Source organism: Malus domestica, chromosome 16 (assembly GCF_042453785.1).
Source record: "Malus domestica chromosome 16, GDT2T_hap1".
NCBI classification, from domain to species: Eukaryota; Viridiplantae; Streptophyta; class Magnoliopsida; order Rosales; family Rosaceae; genus Malus; species Malus domestica.
In genome coordinates this window covers 8766437-8783079 of record NC_091676.1, presented here as the reverse complement: position 1 = coordinate 8783079, position 16643 = coordinate 8766437, and the positions used below count along the sequence as shown (strand labels likewise).

The 16643-nt window shown below is 38.3% G+C and overlaps 2 protein-coding genes across 5 annotated transcripts; both read left to right on the top strand.

Moving 5' to 3' along the window:
- Nucleotides 1-4050: 4050 nt before the first annotated feature.
- Nucleotides 4051-6044, top strand: LOC103403187 (uncharacterized). 4 transcript variants are annotated; one of them, XM_008342020.4, is made up of 3 exons: nt 4051-4272; nt 4630-5323; nt 5545-6044. In XM_008342020.4, the coding sequence occupies exons 2-3, from the start codon at nt 4697-4699 to the stop codon at nt 5758-5760; spliced, it is 843 nt and encodes a 280-aa protein (XP_008340242.3). In that variant the 5' UTR covers nt 4051-4272; nt 4630-4696; the 3' UTR covers nt 5761-6044. The 4 variants fall into 4 exon arrangements, with proteins under 4 accessions (XP_008340242.3, XP_017179287.3, XP_070671463.1 ...); XM_017323798.3 differs by having other exon boundaries at nt 4118-4272; nt 4579-5323; XM_070815362.1 differs by having other exon boundaries at nt 4125-4245; nt 4579-5323.
- A 7632-nt stretch (nt 6045-13676) lies between these two features.
- On the top strand, nt 13677-15213 carry LOC103403186 (uncharacterized). Its single transcript, XM_008342019.4, has one exon. The coding sequence runs from the start codon at nt 14194-14196 to the stop codon at nt 15040-15042; it is 849 nt and encodes a 282-aa protein (XP_008340241.3). The 5' UTR covers nt 13677-14193; the 3' UTR covers nt 15043-15213.
- The last annotated feature ends 1430 nt before the right edge of the window (nt 15214-16643 follow it).

The window sequence follows — 16643 nt, the reverse complement described above, 5'->3', positions numbered from 1 at the left end:
GCTCCCATAACTTGTTTTCTTTTTCTTTTGAGAAGTACTTGTTTTCTTTACCAATTTACTAAACTCTTCCTGATTCATAAATCCTCGATATTTCACTCTAAATTTCTTCTCCTAATCTGGCATTTATCTTAGACAGTTTTATGGTTATCGAGTCTGGTTTGTCGGTCCATATCCTTTCAGTATTGAGTTCGCATTGAAATCGAATCATTAGCAAACTGATTTAAGGCCTAAAGTAAATATTTAAATATTATGAGTAAATTCATTCTTTTATTGTATTGATCCATTGTTTTGCTAAAGGATTTTTTTTATAACATACTAGCATATGGGCACACACAAAATGTGTGAGAAAATTTTTTATTTATTTTTATTTTTTAATTAGAAATATGTTAGGGTTACATGTAAGTAAGGCTTTGAAAAAAAACTGCAAAATTTGGTTGTGTGAAATTACATTTCTGCCCCATATTTCTTATTCATGTTCTATTTTAATTAGAGGGTTAAACTGATAATTTCATAGGATTTTGGTTGACAATGAGTGTTTTATTAATTAGTAGAGATATCGACATACTTATATACTAATTAAGGGTATGAGAAAATAAATTAGTTACTCTCGATATTCGAACATAAGATCTCTTACTTTGTTAAAGGATTTTTTTATAATATATATCGACATATTTATCTTTACGAATTAATAAAACACTCATTGTCAACCAAAACCTTATGAAATTACCAGTTTAACCATCTAATTAAAAATAACATGAATAAGAAATATGGGGTAGAAATGTAATTTCACATTACCAAATTTTGCTTTTTTTTTCAAAGTCTTACCTACATGTAATTCTAACATATCTCTAATTAAAATAAAATAAAAAACTTCCTGCTCCCACATTCTCTATCACTCTCTTCCTCTCTCCTTCTATTTCAAAAACAAAAATAAAAAATTTTCTCACACGCTTTGTGTGTGTCCATATGCTAGTATGCTAATTAAGAGGGTGAGATAATAAACTAGTTACTCTTGATATTTGAACATAAGACCTCTTACTTACAAGCGAAAAGAAATAATGTTAGATCGTAATACAAAACGACACTAAAAGATTTCATGTTGTTTAATAGACAACCGTCCTTAAAACAAATAGTGTACAAATATTGTATGCAATTACACACAAGCATAATATTTTATAAAACAATATAACATTCTAATAATATATATAAGCCTAATCGGATAAATAGTCCTTCTGGTGGCAAGGTAATCGAAAGATAGCCCTGTGGTAAACAAATTAGGATTTAAACCCTCGTGGTGTAATTCGTTAGCAAATTTAGTCCAAAAGTGATTTTTTCGTTAAATGTCCATTAAATGCAAGGATAAAAATGTACTTTAACATGTGTACACCTTCTTCCTCGTCTCTCTGCTCTGTTTGTAATTTGCATTTTCAGTCTTCCATTTCGGGATGTTGTACTTTGCATTATCAACACCTTCTTCCCTAGAACAAAATATCCTGCAAACCCACAACTATCACCACAAAACCCACTTCAAAATTTCAATCATAACCCATAATTTAAACAAAAACCAACCAAAGTACCATTTGTAAGTGGGTCTGAAGAGCCTTTCAATAAAAGCTACCACAAACAAGTCAAAGAGCCATGGAGTCACCCCGAGGGTGGCCCAAAAATATGAAAGGGCGCCCAAAACCAGAACAGCACTGGGGGCCGTGAGCGTCAAGTCATCAGATTTGGGAACTAGTGCTTCTATATATGATGTCGCCGCACTTCATCATCGTGCATAGCAGCCCCAATCCCACACCTAGAAACATGTCGTGGATGACGTAGATCAACTTGCCGTCGCGAATGCGAACACCAGTAGCGTTTTGAAGTTTGAAATTGTGATTCTTGATAAACTAGGTAGCTGGGATTCGACTGAGGGTTTGATTTTGAGTTTTTTGTTGAGAAATTGGGGTAGATGGGTTTTGATTGGTGAGGACGGAGCTTGGCCACTCCGATGAAAGGATCCATGTGCTAGTCCAATTGAAGAAATCCATGTGCTTGTTGATATGCAAGATGCAAAATACAGCATCTCGAAATGGAAGAAAGTGAAATTACAGAGGGAGGGAAGAGGAAGGTGTATGGATCAAATTACATTTTTATCCTATATTTAATGAACATTTAACGGAAAATTACTTTTGGATTAAATTTACTAGCAGAGTATCATCACGAGGGCTTAAATCCTAATTTTCTAACCACATGGCTTATCTTTCAATTACCTTATCACCATGATGACCGTTTATCCGATTAGGCCATATATATACATATTACACTAAACCAAAAGGTTAAGTATGGATGAGTACCACCAATTTTTTGGGATGATTTCAAATTTGTCTTAACTTTTTTGAAACATTATAAATAACTACCTAATAAGGTTTTGAAAATTAAACATTTGTTAGGTCACCGGTATTAAATGATGATGTGGACAAATACTACAGTTTGTTTTCACTAATCTCCATCTTTGGAGCTTTAGGGCCCGTTTGTTTGACAGGATTAAGAAGGACTGGACTGGACTGGACTAGACTATAGTCATTTGTTTGGTGTGCACCAGGATTAGCTTTAATGAGCTTAGCAGGGATTCGCTCGGATTAAAGACCTCCTTAGCCGTTCTTAACGAGGATCCCCAATTTTGGGCGGACTCGTAAGCCAGAGAAAACACGAGAGATTTTCGGCGTCTTCCCTCATCGTCCTCATCTTTGCGTCTTCCATCATCGTCATCCTTGCCCTGCACCCTCATCGTCGTCCCTATCATCTACCATTTTCAAACCTAGATCCCACAAAATTGGAAACAAAAGGCAAAAATTTCTGCAATATTTCCATTTTCAAAACTAGATCCAAATCCAAAATTCAGAACAAAAAAACGAAAAAAAAAATACAAAATCGTTGTGCGTCTGAAACGCTCAGCATCTGTGCTCACACTCCACCTAGTCCAGACTCCCTGATCGCAGAACTTTGCTATTGACGCTGGAGAAGCAGACCCATTAATACCCAGATGACCCAGACTCTGAATGGGTTCTGATTTGCCAATTGGGTCCCAAAAAAATTAGGAAGAAAAGAGGGAGATGAGCAGAGAGAAATAGGAAGAAAAAGATGGAAATGAAGAGAGAGAGGGAGGGGCGAAGAAGAAAGAGGAAGAAACAGAGGGAGATGAGCAGAGAGAAATAGGAAGAAAAAGATGGAAATGAAGAGAGAGAGGGAAGGGCGAAGAAGAAAGAGGAAGAAACAGAGGGAGATGGACGGAGCAAACTTGGAAAGAAATGGGGATGGATGGTTTCTAGAATGAAAAAAAAGATAGTGGTAGTAATAAAATATTACTAAATATGTATTAAATAATATAAAATATGAATTAAAAATATATTTGTTATTGTCCAGCATTTTAGTCCGACACTGCACCAAACGCTTCACTAAGTTAGTCTAGCTTAGTCTAATCTAAGCCAATCCAGCTTAGTCCCTGAAGCTAGTCCAGTCCGAGATAGTCCGGTGCAACAAACGCACCCTTAATCTCCTAAATTGACTCGTTTTAGCCACGTTAAACCATAATTTTGCGTAGCTAAGATGACTTGAGAGTTAAAACACACATTAATACTCGTGTCCATAACGATAATGAATTTAAAATATTTTTATTTTTCAAAACTTTACACCTATTTGAAATGTTTTAAAAGGCTACGATCAATTCATAATCATTCAAAAAATTAGATGTTATCCGACCTTAACCACAAACCAAAACATATCAACTTTAATCAACATCACTATCTATCTATAACTGGATTATCCAATTCGGGATCATCAAATTAAAATCTCGATTCATATTTTGTTAATTACTTCGAATTCGGGTTGGATATGGATCAAAATTGGATCCCAACTAGTCGAACTAATTAATCCCAGCAAAGTGTTAATTTGGGCCTTGGGCCTGTGGTACCAAAAAGAAATAAAAATACGAAAAGAAAGATCGTCCAACACCGATTTAAAGTAGTGTCTGATCCACATCCAAATGGCGATACGTGTTACCCCGCCACGGGTTCATGTCGGAATGCAGCCAAGTGTCTCGATGATATTACTACACGTAAAGACAAGGAGGACACTCTGCAGTGTAGATTTTCACATTTTTGCTCTCACCGTTTCCTTCGTCTTTTCATTCGGAGACCCTTTCGGTTTGGCTTTCAACGAATCATTTCGTTTGCTTTCCTTCTCGCTGATCCCATACCGTCAGTTACATCTCTCTCTCTCTCTCTCTTAGTAAGTTTCAGTTTTCATCAATTTCAAATAATAATTTTCATTCTTTTTCTGGGTAAAAGTTTTTCTCTTGCTGTAGCCAGTTGATTTTTATATTTGCATTTCATTTGCTTTTGTTTTGATGAACAAATCGAGTTAAATCCTTTGTTTAGAAGAATAATGATTAAGATTAACCAAGTTAAATCCTTGCTAGTTTGAACAATTTCAATTGGTATAATTAATATTATCAATTTTCACCTTGGATATGTTTGATTCAGATGATTTAATTCTCTTATTTATGTTTGTTTTTTCTTTTTTTTCCTTTTCAAGTTTCAGTATCATCAGGGAAGACACTAATTAACCCCTGTGTTACCTGGCTAGGTTGATTAGTACCCAATTAATCACCTTTTGACAACAAAGTTTGTAGACATCTCAATAAAGAAAAGGCATGTCGGGTGTGTCTCTTGCTGTGGCTCCTAGATCAGAGCCCGACACAACCACTACAACTACAACCCCTGGATCCAAACCCCAAGAGAAACCGCTCCACCGCCAACAGCACCAGCAGCCTGCTGTTGGCGGTGTAATGGGCTCATTGCGAGTAATAGAGCTCCAACTCGTGGCCTTCATCATGGTTTTCTCAGTCAGCGGCCTTGTCCCGCTTTTTGATTTGATCTTCCCGGCCTTTGCCTCCGCATATCTCTTAGCTCTGTCGCGCTTGGCCTTCCCTTCTCACGGTCCCGTCAGCTCTAGCTCTCGGGAGATTTTCCAAGGCAGCAGATTCTTCAGGTTTTACGTGGTTGTGGGAACCACAATCGGGCTGTTCTTGCCGCTTGCATACGTATTGGGTGGTTTTGCGCGGGGCGATGAGCACGCTGTCCGCTCGGCAACACCTCACTTGTTCTTGCTCTCATTTCAGATTCTCACTGAGAATGTGATTAGCGGATTGTCGCTGTTTTCTCCGCCGGTGAGGGCATTGGTCCCGTTGCTTTACACTGTCAGGAGAATCTTTGTCATCCTTGATTGGATGAAAGATGTTTGGCTTAACAAAACTCTGCCTGCCAATGCACAGTTTAAGGTAAATTACAGTGCTTGTGTTTTGGGAGAAAAACTTATCTCATACGTTCTTGCTACATGACAATTCTTACAGTTAAAAAATGTGACAATTATATGATGGCACATGCTCAAAACGTGATAGGAACATCTTATAACTATGTTGTTTTAGACATTTGGTTCTTAATTAATTTTCTTATTTAGTGCATTGGCTAATGATTACTGATTGATGTTATGTTGTTGTAGGATGTTGCATGGTTTTGGTTTGGGAGGAGCCTGGCTATAGCCAATTTCATATATTTCTCGATCAACCTATTCGGGTTTTTGATCCCTCGATTCCTTCCGAGGGCATTTGAGAGATACTTCAGAGAGAGGGATGAAGTTGAGTCCAAGATGGTAGAGGACAAGCGCTCCGCAGCAGCAAGTAAGTTGGAACCAGTTGCAGATAAGAAAAGTCATTGAATTCGGATTTCTCCCTCAGTCGTGGTGCCATATATGGTATAGTATGATGTTCGGGTTTCCTTGAAAATGGGTATGTGTAATGCTGCTCCTCTATGCATGGATCACTGATCTATATCATCGCATCAGTTTGCTTTGTTTAACGTTTGTTAATGTTATCTCACTGGCTGAGGTAGATATCCAAGTAGAAGTGCAAAAATCGTTCATTTCAAAGTTCCAATTTGTTTTTCAGTCTACCAACAGAATTTCTTGCAAGTTTGTTGTTATTCAAGTGTCTTTCAATGCAAGGAGATCGAGTGCCAGTAGATCAAGTGACCGTAACGAGTTAAATAATCCCTCTTAACAACATAATGTGGAAGATCACATGCGAGTAATTGTTTCGATTTTTGGTAAATCGGGTGACCAGTTCATCCAACAAAGTCCGAAAGGACAACCTTACGCAACAAGTAAAATTTTACACAAAACAAAAACCCTTGAAACTCGAGGGAAATATCATATTTGTCGTGAAACGCCCGAAAATCATCGACGACCAACCACTTGAAGGGAATAAAAACACCGTATATCAGTGCGTCAAGCCGAGCTGAATTGAGAGAATGGTATAAGAAAAAGCGACAATGGAGTCCTAAAATAGGCGATAACTAGTTGGTGGGTCGGAGACGATAGCCAAATACACAGCAAGCGAGTGACAACAAGGAGAACACAACAGATCCACTGCAAATGACAGTGAGGAAGTAGATGAATTTTATGAGAAGATCTATAGCATTAAGCTCCAAAACCTCGGGAAGTAGGCATGAAGCCGTAAATAGGAGGATGTGTACATCTCCAAAGTGGTACATAGGCAGTTAGGATTGTTGGTATTGTAAGGTTCATCTATTAGCAACAGTTTGTAACCAAAAAGTTGTATCAAGAAAATACAAGTGAAAATCATTCTCTTTCTCTCTCTAAGTTTTCTCTGTTTCCTTCTTCGTCTTCTATAATCTCTTTGTTCTCTTCTTCCTGCATAATGCTTAACATGGTATCATCGCCGAATAAGCTTCGTTGCAAGCTTTTTCGATCCTTAGTTCTTTGGTTCCGCTACCTATTTCTTTCTTCTACAATCTTTCTGTGATTTCTTTTCTGAATTTTTGGGTTGTGATTCTTACCCATTTCTGCCATTTGTTTTTTGCAAGTTCTTGCACACCAAGTGTTTGTTTTAAGTTCTCTGAGAAAATCGATCAACATGGTTACTGCAAGTCAATTGCAGATCTTGCAATCACGGATCATGGGGTTAATTTCATCAATTTCAACATCGTTTTCACTCCGGTTGGAAGAGACCAACTGCCTTCAATGGCACTTTCTGATGCAATTGATGCTTGAAAGTCATGGGCTTATGGGGTTTGTTGATGGCACAAATATGTGTCTTTCCCAATTTTCTTCTACATGTTCTGGAGATTATGAGGTAACGACTGGTGTTTCATCATCAAGAATCGAGGCAGATGAATACCAGATGAATATAAGTTCTGAAAAATGCATGATATGGCACTTATGCATCTCATTACTGTAACCCTATCCTCTTCTGCAATTTCTTGTGTTATTGGTAGCATAAGTGCAAGTGATTTATGGTTTAGGCTTCAAGAACAATTATCTATCGTCAGTAGGATTGCAATCTTTCAAATGAAATCAAATCTTTATACCATCAAGAAAGGCAGTGATTTTATGACTTAGCATTTGCAAAGAATCAAGGAAGCAAGAGATTTTCTTGCTACTGCTGGAGTCATATTTGCAGATGAGGACATTGTTATTCTTGCTCTTAATGGCTTGCCATCTGAGTATAACACCTTTAGATGTGTGATCCGTGGCAGAGAAAATGTTATCTCTCTCAAAGATTATCGATTCCAATTGCTTGCAGAGGAAGTTTTTGTTCAAAACAATTCCTCAATACCATTCCTCTCTGCTATGGTGGCACAGGATCAAAGACACGGTTCCAAAGACTCAATAACTGCCAATTATGGTTATGGATCATCTGCGTTAAATAGCTCTACGCAAAATCTGGGTTTTCAAGGCAATGGTCCTTCTAGTTTATATGCCAGTCCTGGATGCAATGGAGGCACTGGACACATTCAATCCTTTTACTCAAAATCAAAGGGCACATGCAAGTTTTAGTATAATCAAGGCCAAAGGTATTCTAATCCTAAACGTGTTGTCCATAATTTCACTTCACATTTTAACAACAGAGCTTCTTATTCTACAATCACTTGCTAATTGTGTGCTCAACAAGGTCATAGTGCAGCTAATTGTATTTACAGAATCACTGATTCACCTTAGCCATTTCAAATCTCTAATAGAAGGAACCATAGTGTTATCACTTGCTTGTAGAGAAATATGACCTATTCATCTGCATCTCCAATGATTGCTATGCATACCAGTTTCACTGGACAAAACCAATCATATGATATGCCATCTCACTTGTCTAATGTCGTGCGATGTGGTAAAGGTCAATTCCATGATGTGGTAAAGGTCAATTCCATTACAATAATGGTCTAAGGTTGAATACATACAAATCTTTTCCTCAATTTTCACCTGGAGTTCTTTGCTCACCTTCATCTTCATATCCTAATTCACAAAAAGGGTCATTTAGATGCTCATTGTTATTACATACTTAATACTCACTCTTTAGTTTCAGCCCCTGAATCATGTCAAAGTACATTGAAAATATCTCAAGGAATTATTGGCTCTCATCATCCACTGACAAAACATTGTGAATGTTGTTGGCCTAATGATGGATGTTTCAGTGGATGCAATCATGTTTATGGTAGGAAGGGATATTATATTCCAATAGAACATGATATGACTAACGACATGCCTAGTGAATGAGCTAATAAGGAAAGAATAGTAAGCATGTTTGATGAGAAGCTGGAAACGGCGGCAACAAAGAAAACTATTTTGTCTATTGAGTTGTATGATTTACAAAACCACAATCACCACACTCCATTGACACCATCATTTCAGTGCTCAGATCATGAAATCAATGTATCAACTTCCTTGTGCCATTCTACAAGTTACCTTCCATCACTCGAATCTGATCTTACCATCAAATCATCTGATGAAAAATCAACACGATTTCCTCTGGAAAATTCAGAGACTGGTGGCATTCTTCTGGAGACAAGTAATACCTTATCATATATATGCTCTTACCACTTGCAGGAAGACTATGACAACATTGGAAAACTTGGTGAAATGCATACCTTGAGTAGGTTATGTGATGGTGCGAGTATTGTTGATCTTAAACTCGCATATGCTAATTACTGATAAAGGTGAAGGCCCCACGTTTTTGTTCAAAAACATTTATCCTGGATGTACTTTGAGAATGATTTCTTCCTTCTTAATTACTGGGTTGCTGAGCTGGTTTTTTACAGTTTAAGTTGAAATTTCTTGTTGCTATAATTAGATTACTTGTGCAGTTGTTGGAAGAATTCAATCGATCTTTCATGACATATCAAAATTTGTTCTTCATGAATTGCACTAAGTCTAAATATGTTGCTGACAAAGGTATTAGTTTTACTTGTCACTCGTTGAAGATAAGGTGCTTTGTCAAAAAGCCTCTTGGTTAAGTTTGTCTCTTCTTCCGAGCAATTTGCTGACATTCTTACCAAAGGCCTAAGTTCACCATTGTCAACACTCACTGCAACAATCTCATGCTTGGACCACCATGAGCTTGCAGGGGGATGTTAGAGTATATAGGCAGTTAGGATTGTTGGTATTGTAAGGTTCATCTATCAGCAACAGTTTGTAACCAGAAAGTTTTATCAAGAAAATACAAGTGAAAATCATTCTCTTTCTCTCTCTAAGTTTTCTCTATTTCCTTCTTCGTCTTCTATAATCTCTATGTTCTCTTCTTCCTGCATAATGCTTAACACAAAGAAGGTGTGATAAAACTATTTGCATTGTGAAAAAATTTAGGCAATTCGGATCACACCATCTATATACCCAAAGGTGATTTTTCTGAGCATTTGCCTCACCAATTGTCTTATCCTTTTGGAGTCACTAGGTTTTTTGAGGCAAATGCTAAAATGAATAGCCACATAAGCCACCGGAGTATGCATTTGCCTCACCCATTGGAGATGCTTGAGCTCCTTCAACACTACCCATGGTGAGTGGGTGAGTATCACCATCAACTCGAGTTCTCAACACAGAGAGGGCTGGCGTAATTGCAATTAGGAGTATACCTAACTCATTTCAGTTGACTGTTACAATTTAAGTGAACCAAAAACGATAATTCTCTATGCACACCTTGTGTGGAACCGAACTCTCTATGCACATCTTTATTTATTATCGGCCATTAAAAAAAAAACTATTGTGACATCATATTTTCATTGTGACCCTCATGGCGAGAAGTTATTAATTAAATCCCTGTGTGAGCCTCGTCAACAATTAAGGTCGAAATCTAACCTATGTTAGTATTTCATTAAAAAAAAACATAGGGTGTATCCCACATGGATAGGTTAACTTGGTTTTTAGCAATTTGTGAGGCAACAACTGTAATCTAATTAGAGCTACACACCTAGTTTACCACATGGATAGACTAGACTTGTAAAGCTATCAGGGAATGTATTTGATCGAAATAAAGATGGAAGTAATCCTGGTATGAATAGGTTTAACTATTATGATACAATATTGGTTTGTGGTGATAAGGATATTTGTTTATACAATTTGATTAGGATTACATGATGGGAAGTAACTTAATCAAATGCGAGCACTAAGGATATATAATAGAGGTCCTTGCATTCACACTGATTACGCAAAACAGAGAGAACAAGCCCCATTGTTTGTTAATTGCATACAGTAATGTTAAGTGTAGAAGAGCTCTGGTTTTTTTGCTGCAATGGCTTCACAAGGTTAGTGGTTAATTGTATTTGTGATTTGCTTATTTCCGTTATTAACTATATTACAAGAACAACTCCTGAAACAACGATGTCTTAGTACAGACAAGTCTTTAACAAAGAAAATCATCGTCGAAGTCAGATCCTATCACATTGTCGTTCATCATGTTATTAACTTGATGTCCACCAGTAAATAATTGTACCACAATCTATCATAGTTGTCATTAATCAACTCATGATCATGATTAGTAATTTAGTGGCATCATTGGTCATCATCTCATTGTTTCCATCACAGGGCAGCACAAAACTAGTGCTTGTACTCGGGCAACAACTTTGTAGTATTTCTCAATCTTGATCAGGATTTTTTGCATCCCAATTCTTCTCTTGCTCTCTTGTTTGCCGACTTCTCATTTAATTGATCTTGGGTCGAATTTGAAATTGAATATTTCTTCTTGTTTCCACACCTAAATTCTTCCTAAGCGGCAAAGAACACCAACAACTTCACTGTACTCTTCCAAGAGCCAGTCACCATCGTTTCACACCGATCTGTGTCTTAATAGCTTTTACATTCAAATTTTCGATTAGCTTGGTGGAATAAATTAGTTACGAACTTTCTATTTTTGATATTGGCCTAATCGGATAAATGGTCCCCGTGGTCATAAGGTATTTGGATGATAGCCCCTGTGGTAAAAAAATTCGGATTTAAACCCCTGTGGTCTAAATCTGTTAGGATTTATGCCCTTTTGTTAAATAATGCTGACGTGGCAGCCACATATATGTCACATGGCTACCAAATGTCTGCCACGTGGCAAAAATAATAATTTTTAATTTTTTAAAAAAAAAACCTGAATTTTTACAAAAAAAAAAAAAAGAAAAAAAAAAGAACCCAGATCTGCAAGAAGAAGAAGGAAAAGGGAGAGGGAGGAGGGTCGCGCGGGGAGAGGGCTCCGGCGAGGGGGGGAGCTGGTCTCCGGCGGGAAGAAGAAGAAGAAGAAGAAGAAGAAGAAGAAGAAGAGGGAGGAGTCGCGCGGGGAGACCGGCGGGAAGAAGAAGAAGAAGGAAAAAGGAGAGGGAGGAGGGTCGCGCGGGGAGAGGGCTCTGGCGGGGGGGAGCTGGTCTCCGGCGGGAAGAAGAAGAAGAAGTCCGGCGGGGGGGGGGGGGAACGGGCGGAGGGCGGGGGGAGCTTTTGGGGTTTTTTTTTTTTTTTTTTTTTGTAAAAATTCAGGTTTTTAAAAAAAAAATTAAAAATTATTATTTTTGCCACATGGCAGACATTTGGCAGCCACATGGCATATATGTGGCAGCCACATCAACATTATTTAACAGAAGGGCATAAATCCTAACAGACTTAGACCACAGGGGTTTGAAGAAGAAGAGGGAGGAGTCGCGCGGGGAGACCGACGGGAAGAAGAAGAAGAAGGAAGAAGGAGAGGGAGGAGGGTCGCGCGGGGAGATGGCTCTGGCGGGGGGAGCTGGTCTCCGGCGGGAAGAAGAAGAAGAAGTCCGGCGGGGGGGGGGGGGGGGAACGGGCGGAGTGCGGGGGGAGCTTTTGGGGTTTTTTTTTTTTTTTTTTTTTGTTGTAAAAATTCAGGTTTTTAAAAAAAAAATTAAAAATTATTATTTTTGCCACGTGGCAGACATTTGGCAGCCACATGGCATATATGTGGCAGCCACATCAACATTATTTAACAGAAGGGCATAAATCCTAACAGACTTAGACCACAGGGGTTTAAATCCGAATTTTTTTACCACAGGGGCTATCATCCGAATACCTTATGACCACGGGGACCATTTATCCGATTAGGCCTTTGATATTTGAATGTAAAACATTTCTTATAAGTGAAGAGAAATACATAACATTGTAGTACTAAACGTCTATTTTTTGTTTTGTTAATTGAATTAATTGGACTTAGGCCCCCAAATGCGTACTATACAAGAATTGTCGAGCTTGAATGACAAAGCTGAGCTCAAGCCTGCGGCCTACCTCTCATTGTCTTGTAAAACATTTCGAGCTACTCATAAGCTTTACGAGCTGAAAATACTAATGCTCAGATTTAACTTGTTTCTTAATTAAGCCAAAACTAAGTTGGGTTTGGTTCTTTCATGATCCGAGTTTTGATGACCGAAGCACGAGCTGAATCCCTTACGAGCTCAAACTGTTTAAGCCGATTACAGTCCTCTCCACCTCAATTGGCGCCTCCCATAGTACTTTTGGTCGGTTGGCCGCTTGTTCTTATCCTGCATACGGGGGTTAAATGACTATTTTACCCGTAAAAGTAAAAGTTACAGCGGGTGATGTGCTAGCTATATAGCTCTGTGACAAAACCCGATCAAAATTTCAGATATTGGGAAATAAACCTTTTCCTCCATATTCAAACTGCTATTCAAAACCCACGCGCAGAGATATGGTGGCAACCAACTCTCCTTCTATTGAACAATTGGAATGGTTGAGGAAATGGGGTTGATCCACATGTTTGATCATTTTTATGCAAAATGCGAACTACTACCTTCTGATCCACGTCTACATAATAACTGTTCTTTTGTAACTTTTTAAGATGGTTTGTCTTTTAGGTTTATCTTATTGTTTTTTACCATATCAATTGACTTTAGTTATAAATGTTCAAATTGTACACGTCGTGCTGGTTAATTAACAACATAAGTTGGTTTACAAAACTTTAAGAATTCAATTATTATCTCTTTCTCATTTTGGTTGTTACATGACAATTTACTATCTTTTTGGTCGTTGACAGTTAACTAAACAAAATTATTAATTCATTGTTAAAGATGACTTTGTATTTTCACATACTCATCCATCGAAAATAGAAAAATTACTAAATTTTACACGTTAGTGAGGTGTTTTTATTTTAGTCTGCATTTACATGCAAAATTAGATAAGAATATATAGTGAAGGTGTAGAGTCTTGCACAGTATAATTTGATCTTAGTAACTGTACCAAATGTATATTTTTTTTTTTACAAGCGATATATTGCACTAATTTACACTAATATATATATATATATATATATATATATATATATATTTGAACCCGAATCATACTGAATTAAAAAATAATACCATAACCATTAGAACAATCAACCACTTATAATCTTACCAAGCATGATATCAGATTCCAAATGAAGGCCATTCCCTTCAATACAATGTGACAAACGGGGCCTCATGGGCTACAAGTAAATAACATTTGCAATAGCCAAATGGGTGTGTGGTTCTGGTTCACCACATTTTTGAAATTAAAATTTATGAATGGTTTGGGTGTAATTTCCTCTAAAAGAAGAAATGCCTAAAAGGTACGCGCCCCCGCGCGTAGAGGAAATATAGTTATCCTGAAAAGCAAGAAACTGTGACCTCTCTCTGCGACTGCCGTCCTGCCTTTTCACAGCCCCACCCCCACCACCCTTTCTTTTCAAAACCCAACAAAAAATAAAAACAAAAATAAAACCCTATCACTATTCTCTCTCTCTCTCTCTCTCTCTCTCTCTCTAAAGCTTTCACCTTTCCAAAAATCCCTCTACCTATTCACCAGCATCCCCACTCTCTCAAAGGCAAAACACCAAACACCATGAAGATAAAGAACAAAGGCAAAGTCCACCCATCTCCCTTCTCCTCCTCCGCCGCCTCCTCCTCTTCCTCCTCCTCCTCGGACGGGTATGTTCTCTCCGTTCTTCAGCTCCTTCCAGCTGCCATTCTAGCTCTGGCCTCCGTCCTCTCTCTCGAGGACCGCGAGGTCCTCGCTTACTTGATTACCCGCTCCATGAAAACCACCCCCAACACTTCTTCTTCTTCTTCTACTTCAATCCCCACCGCCCAAGACCCCAAGAAAAAGACTTCCAAAAAAGGTTCTAATAAGTCTGCCAGCACCCCTGCCGCCGCCGCTGCCGCCCACCAGCCTCCGATGTTCGATTGCGACTGCTTCGACTGCTACAGAAGCTACTGGTTCAAATGGGACTCTTCCCCCAACCGCGAGCTCATCCACCAAGCCATCGAAGCCTTCGAGGACCACTTGGCCAACGGCGAGCGGCCCAAGAGGAACGCCCGAGGCAAGAGAAGAGACAAGATGGGCCGTCGGGACTCCCCCAAAACGCCCGATGTTTCTGCCCAAAACGACATCTTTCTGGAAGAGAGCGTCGCTCCAGCTTCACCGGAGTTTGTTCAAAGCTCTACTACCGATGTGCTGCCTGAAATCGACGTTGTTTCCGTAGGTTCGCCTGAGAAGGCTGATGCGGTAGAAGGAAATGAGGGGAAAGTGGAAGACTTGGGCGTGGATGTTGCGGTAGCGCCGCCAGACACGGCGGTGGTTTTGAGGGCGGCGGCCGCGAGCAACCACAGGGGTTTGGCAAGGAAAGTGCTGCCGGACGTGTTGGGCCTCTTTAACTCTCGTTTGTGGAACCTTTGGAGTCCGAATGTCTAAAAAAAGGAAAACGTTATAAAGTTCTTTAATTTCTTTTATTTTTCGAGCCTCAGAAAAGAAAAGAGAAGCAAGTGTTATATTTTTGGTGGGTAGGTTTATTTTTGCGCTCGAAATATAGGTATGTTCCCTACTCTCTCTCTCTCTCTCTCAATGAAAATGTTTATTTATTAATTTTTATTGTTTTTAAAGGGTTTTAATTTCCTTTTTTATCGTAATATTTATCTCTTTGTTCTTTATTTTTGCTTCGGAATCAAGCTACAGAGCCTTATAATTTGGTGGGGGGATAATTTTAATTGTTCGAGGTGGGCCAGTCGGGTTTGAGTTTTGGGGAGTTTAGTGATGAATGATTAAAGATTTAGGATTGATTAATTAGATTAATGTGATAGTGTTGCTTTTTATTGGAGTTCTTCGTATTTGAATGTCAAAGTATGCGATTTTCTATACTTTTCTGTTGATTCTTTTTGGCTGGAATCCTCTCAATAATTCATCCCTTTCCTTCCGATTTATATTTTCCCAAGGCCACTACTAGGCTAGCTTAGGGTTAGGTGCCCTATGCTTCTCTGAATTATGAAAGCAGCCCTGAAAACCACTTGGAAATCCCAAAATGCCCTTTCCCTCTTTCTGTACCAGCATTCGGATGCAGCCTCGTTTTCCAGGTTAATTTTGTCTTGTAATAAAGGGGCAACATCGTTGTTCCTTTCGAGATGATATTTCCATGAAATCATGAATACGTAAAACGGAGGGAGACCGTAACGTTCCAACCATTCATACAAATGTGTGTGAGTTTTTATACACGACTTTGTATTTTGATCCGCATCGTTGCGATAACGATGAACTCGTTCTAGTTCTACTTAGTCCTCGTCGTAATAATGATCTATATAAATTTTGTGAAATTACATAAACAACGCAGACATGTGTCGTTTTCTATATCCAAAAGGACAAAGGCAACAATTAATTCTTTTGAGATTGAATTGTGGGAATTGTCTGGTTGTATTTTGTTGGCTTGGAGACGGACAAAGTTTGTGTTACAAACAAGTGGTATCGGGATAGAGAAATGGATAGGGGTAGAAATAACGTGACAGATTGCCATGAGTGAGAGAGGACCACTAGCAGTTGTAGTTTAACTATTGAGAGAATATATTCAATACACTCTAAATTATTTCTTCCATATTTTTTTAATTTTTTAATATTTTATATACATCACTAACACTTGATAGAAAAATATTAAAAAATTTAAAAGGTATGAAAGAAGTAATTTGAGGTGTGAATATAATTTCCCTAACTTTTTTTTATCAAAAAGAGACAATTGGAACTATGAGATGTGAGGATCAAATTTGATGATACCAAAAATTACCCAAGATAAGTACAGTCCTTGTGACATTATTTTTTTGAACAAATGATATAGTATTTACATTAAAAGGGTGAGGGAGTAAGTTAAGTATCACAATATGTTAGTAATAATGGATTCAAATTCGTCTTTGGCGAGAATCGAACTGAAGACCTCTCACTTATCATATTTTTTTAGAGGTGGCAAATCAATATACGGCCCAAAGCTGGCAATAATAGGATGCTGGGTATGATGACAAGTTAGCACGATTGTA

What these genes read in the sequence shown, in the direction of transcription:
- LOC103403187 (XM_008342020.4), top strand. Translation starts at nt 4,697, where the DNA reads ATGTCGGGTGTGTCTCTTGCTGTGGCTCCTAGATCAGAGCCCGACACA. An exon ending in CTGCCAATGCACAGTTTAAG is followed by an intron (nt 5,324 to 5,544) that starts GTAAATTACAGT and finishes ATGTTGTTGTAG; the next exon opens with GATGTTGCATGGTTTTGGTT.
- LOC103403186 (XM_008342019.4), top strand. Translation starts at nt 14,194, where the DNA reads ATGAAGATAAAGAACAAAGGCAAAGTCCACCCATCTCCCTTCTCCTCC.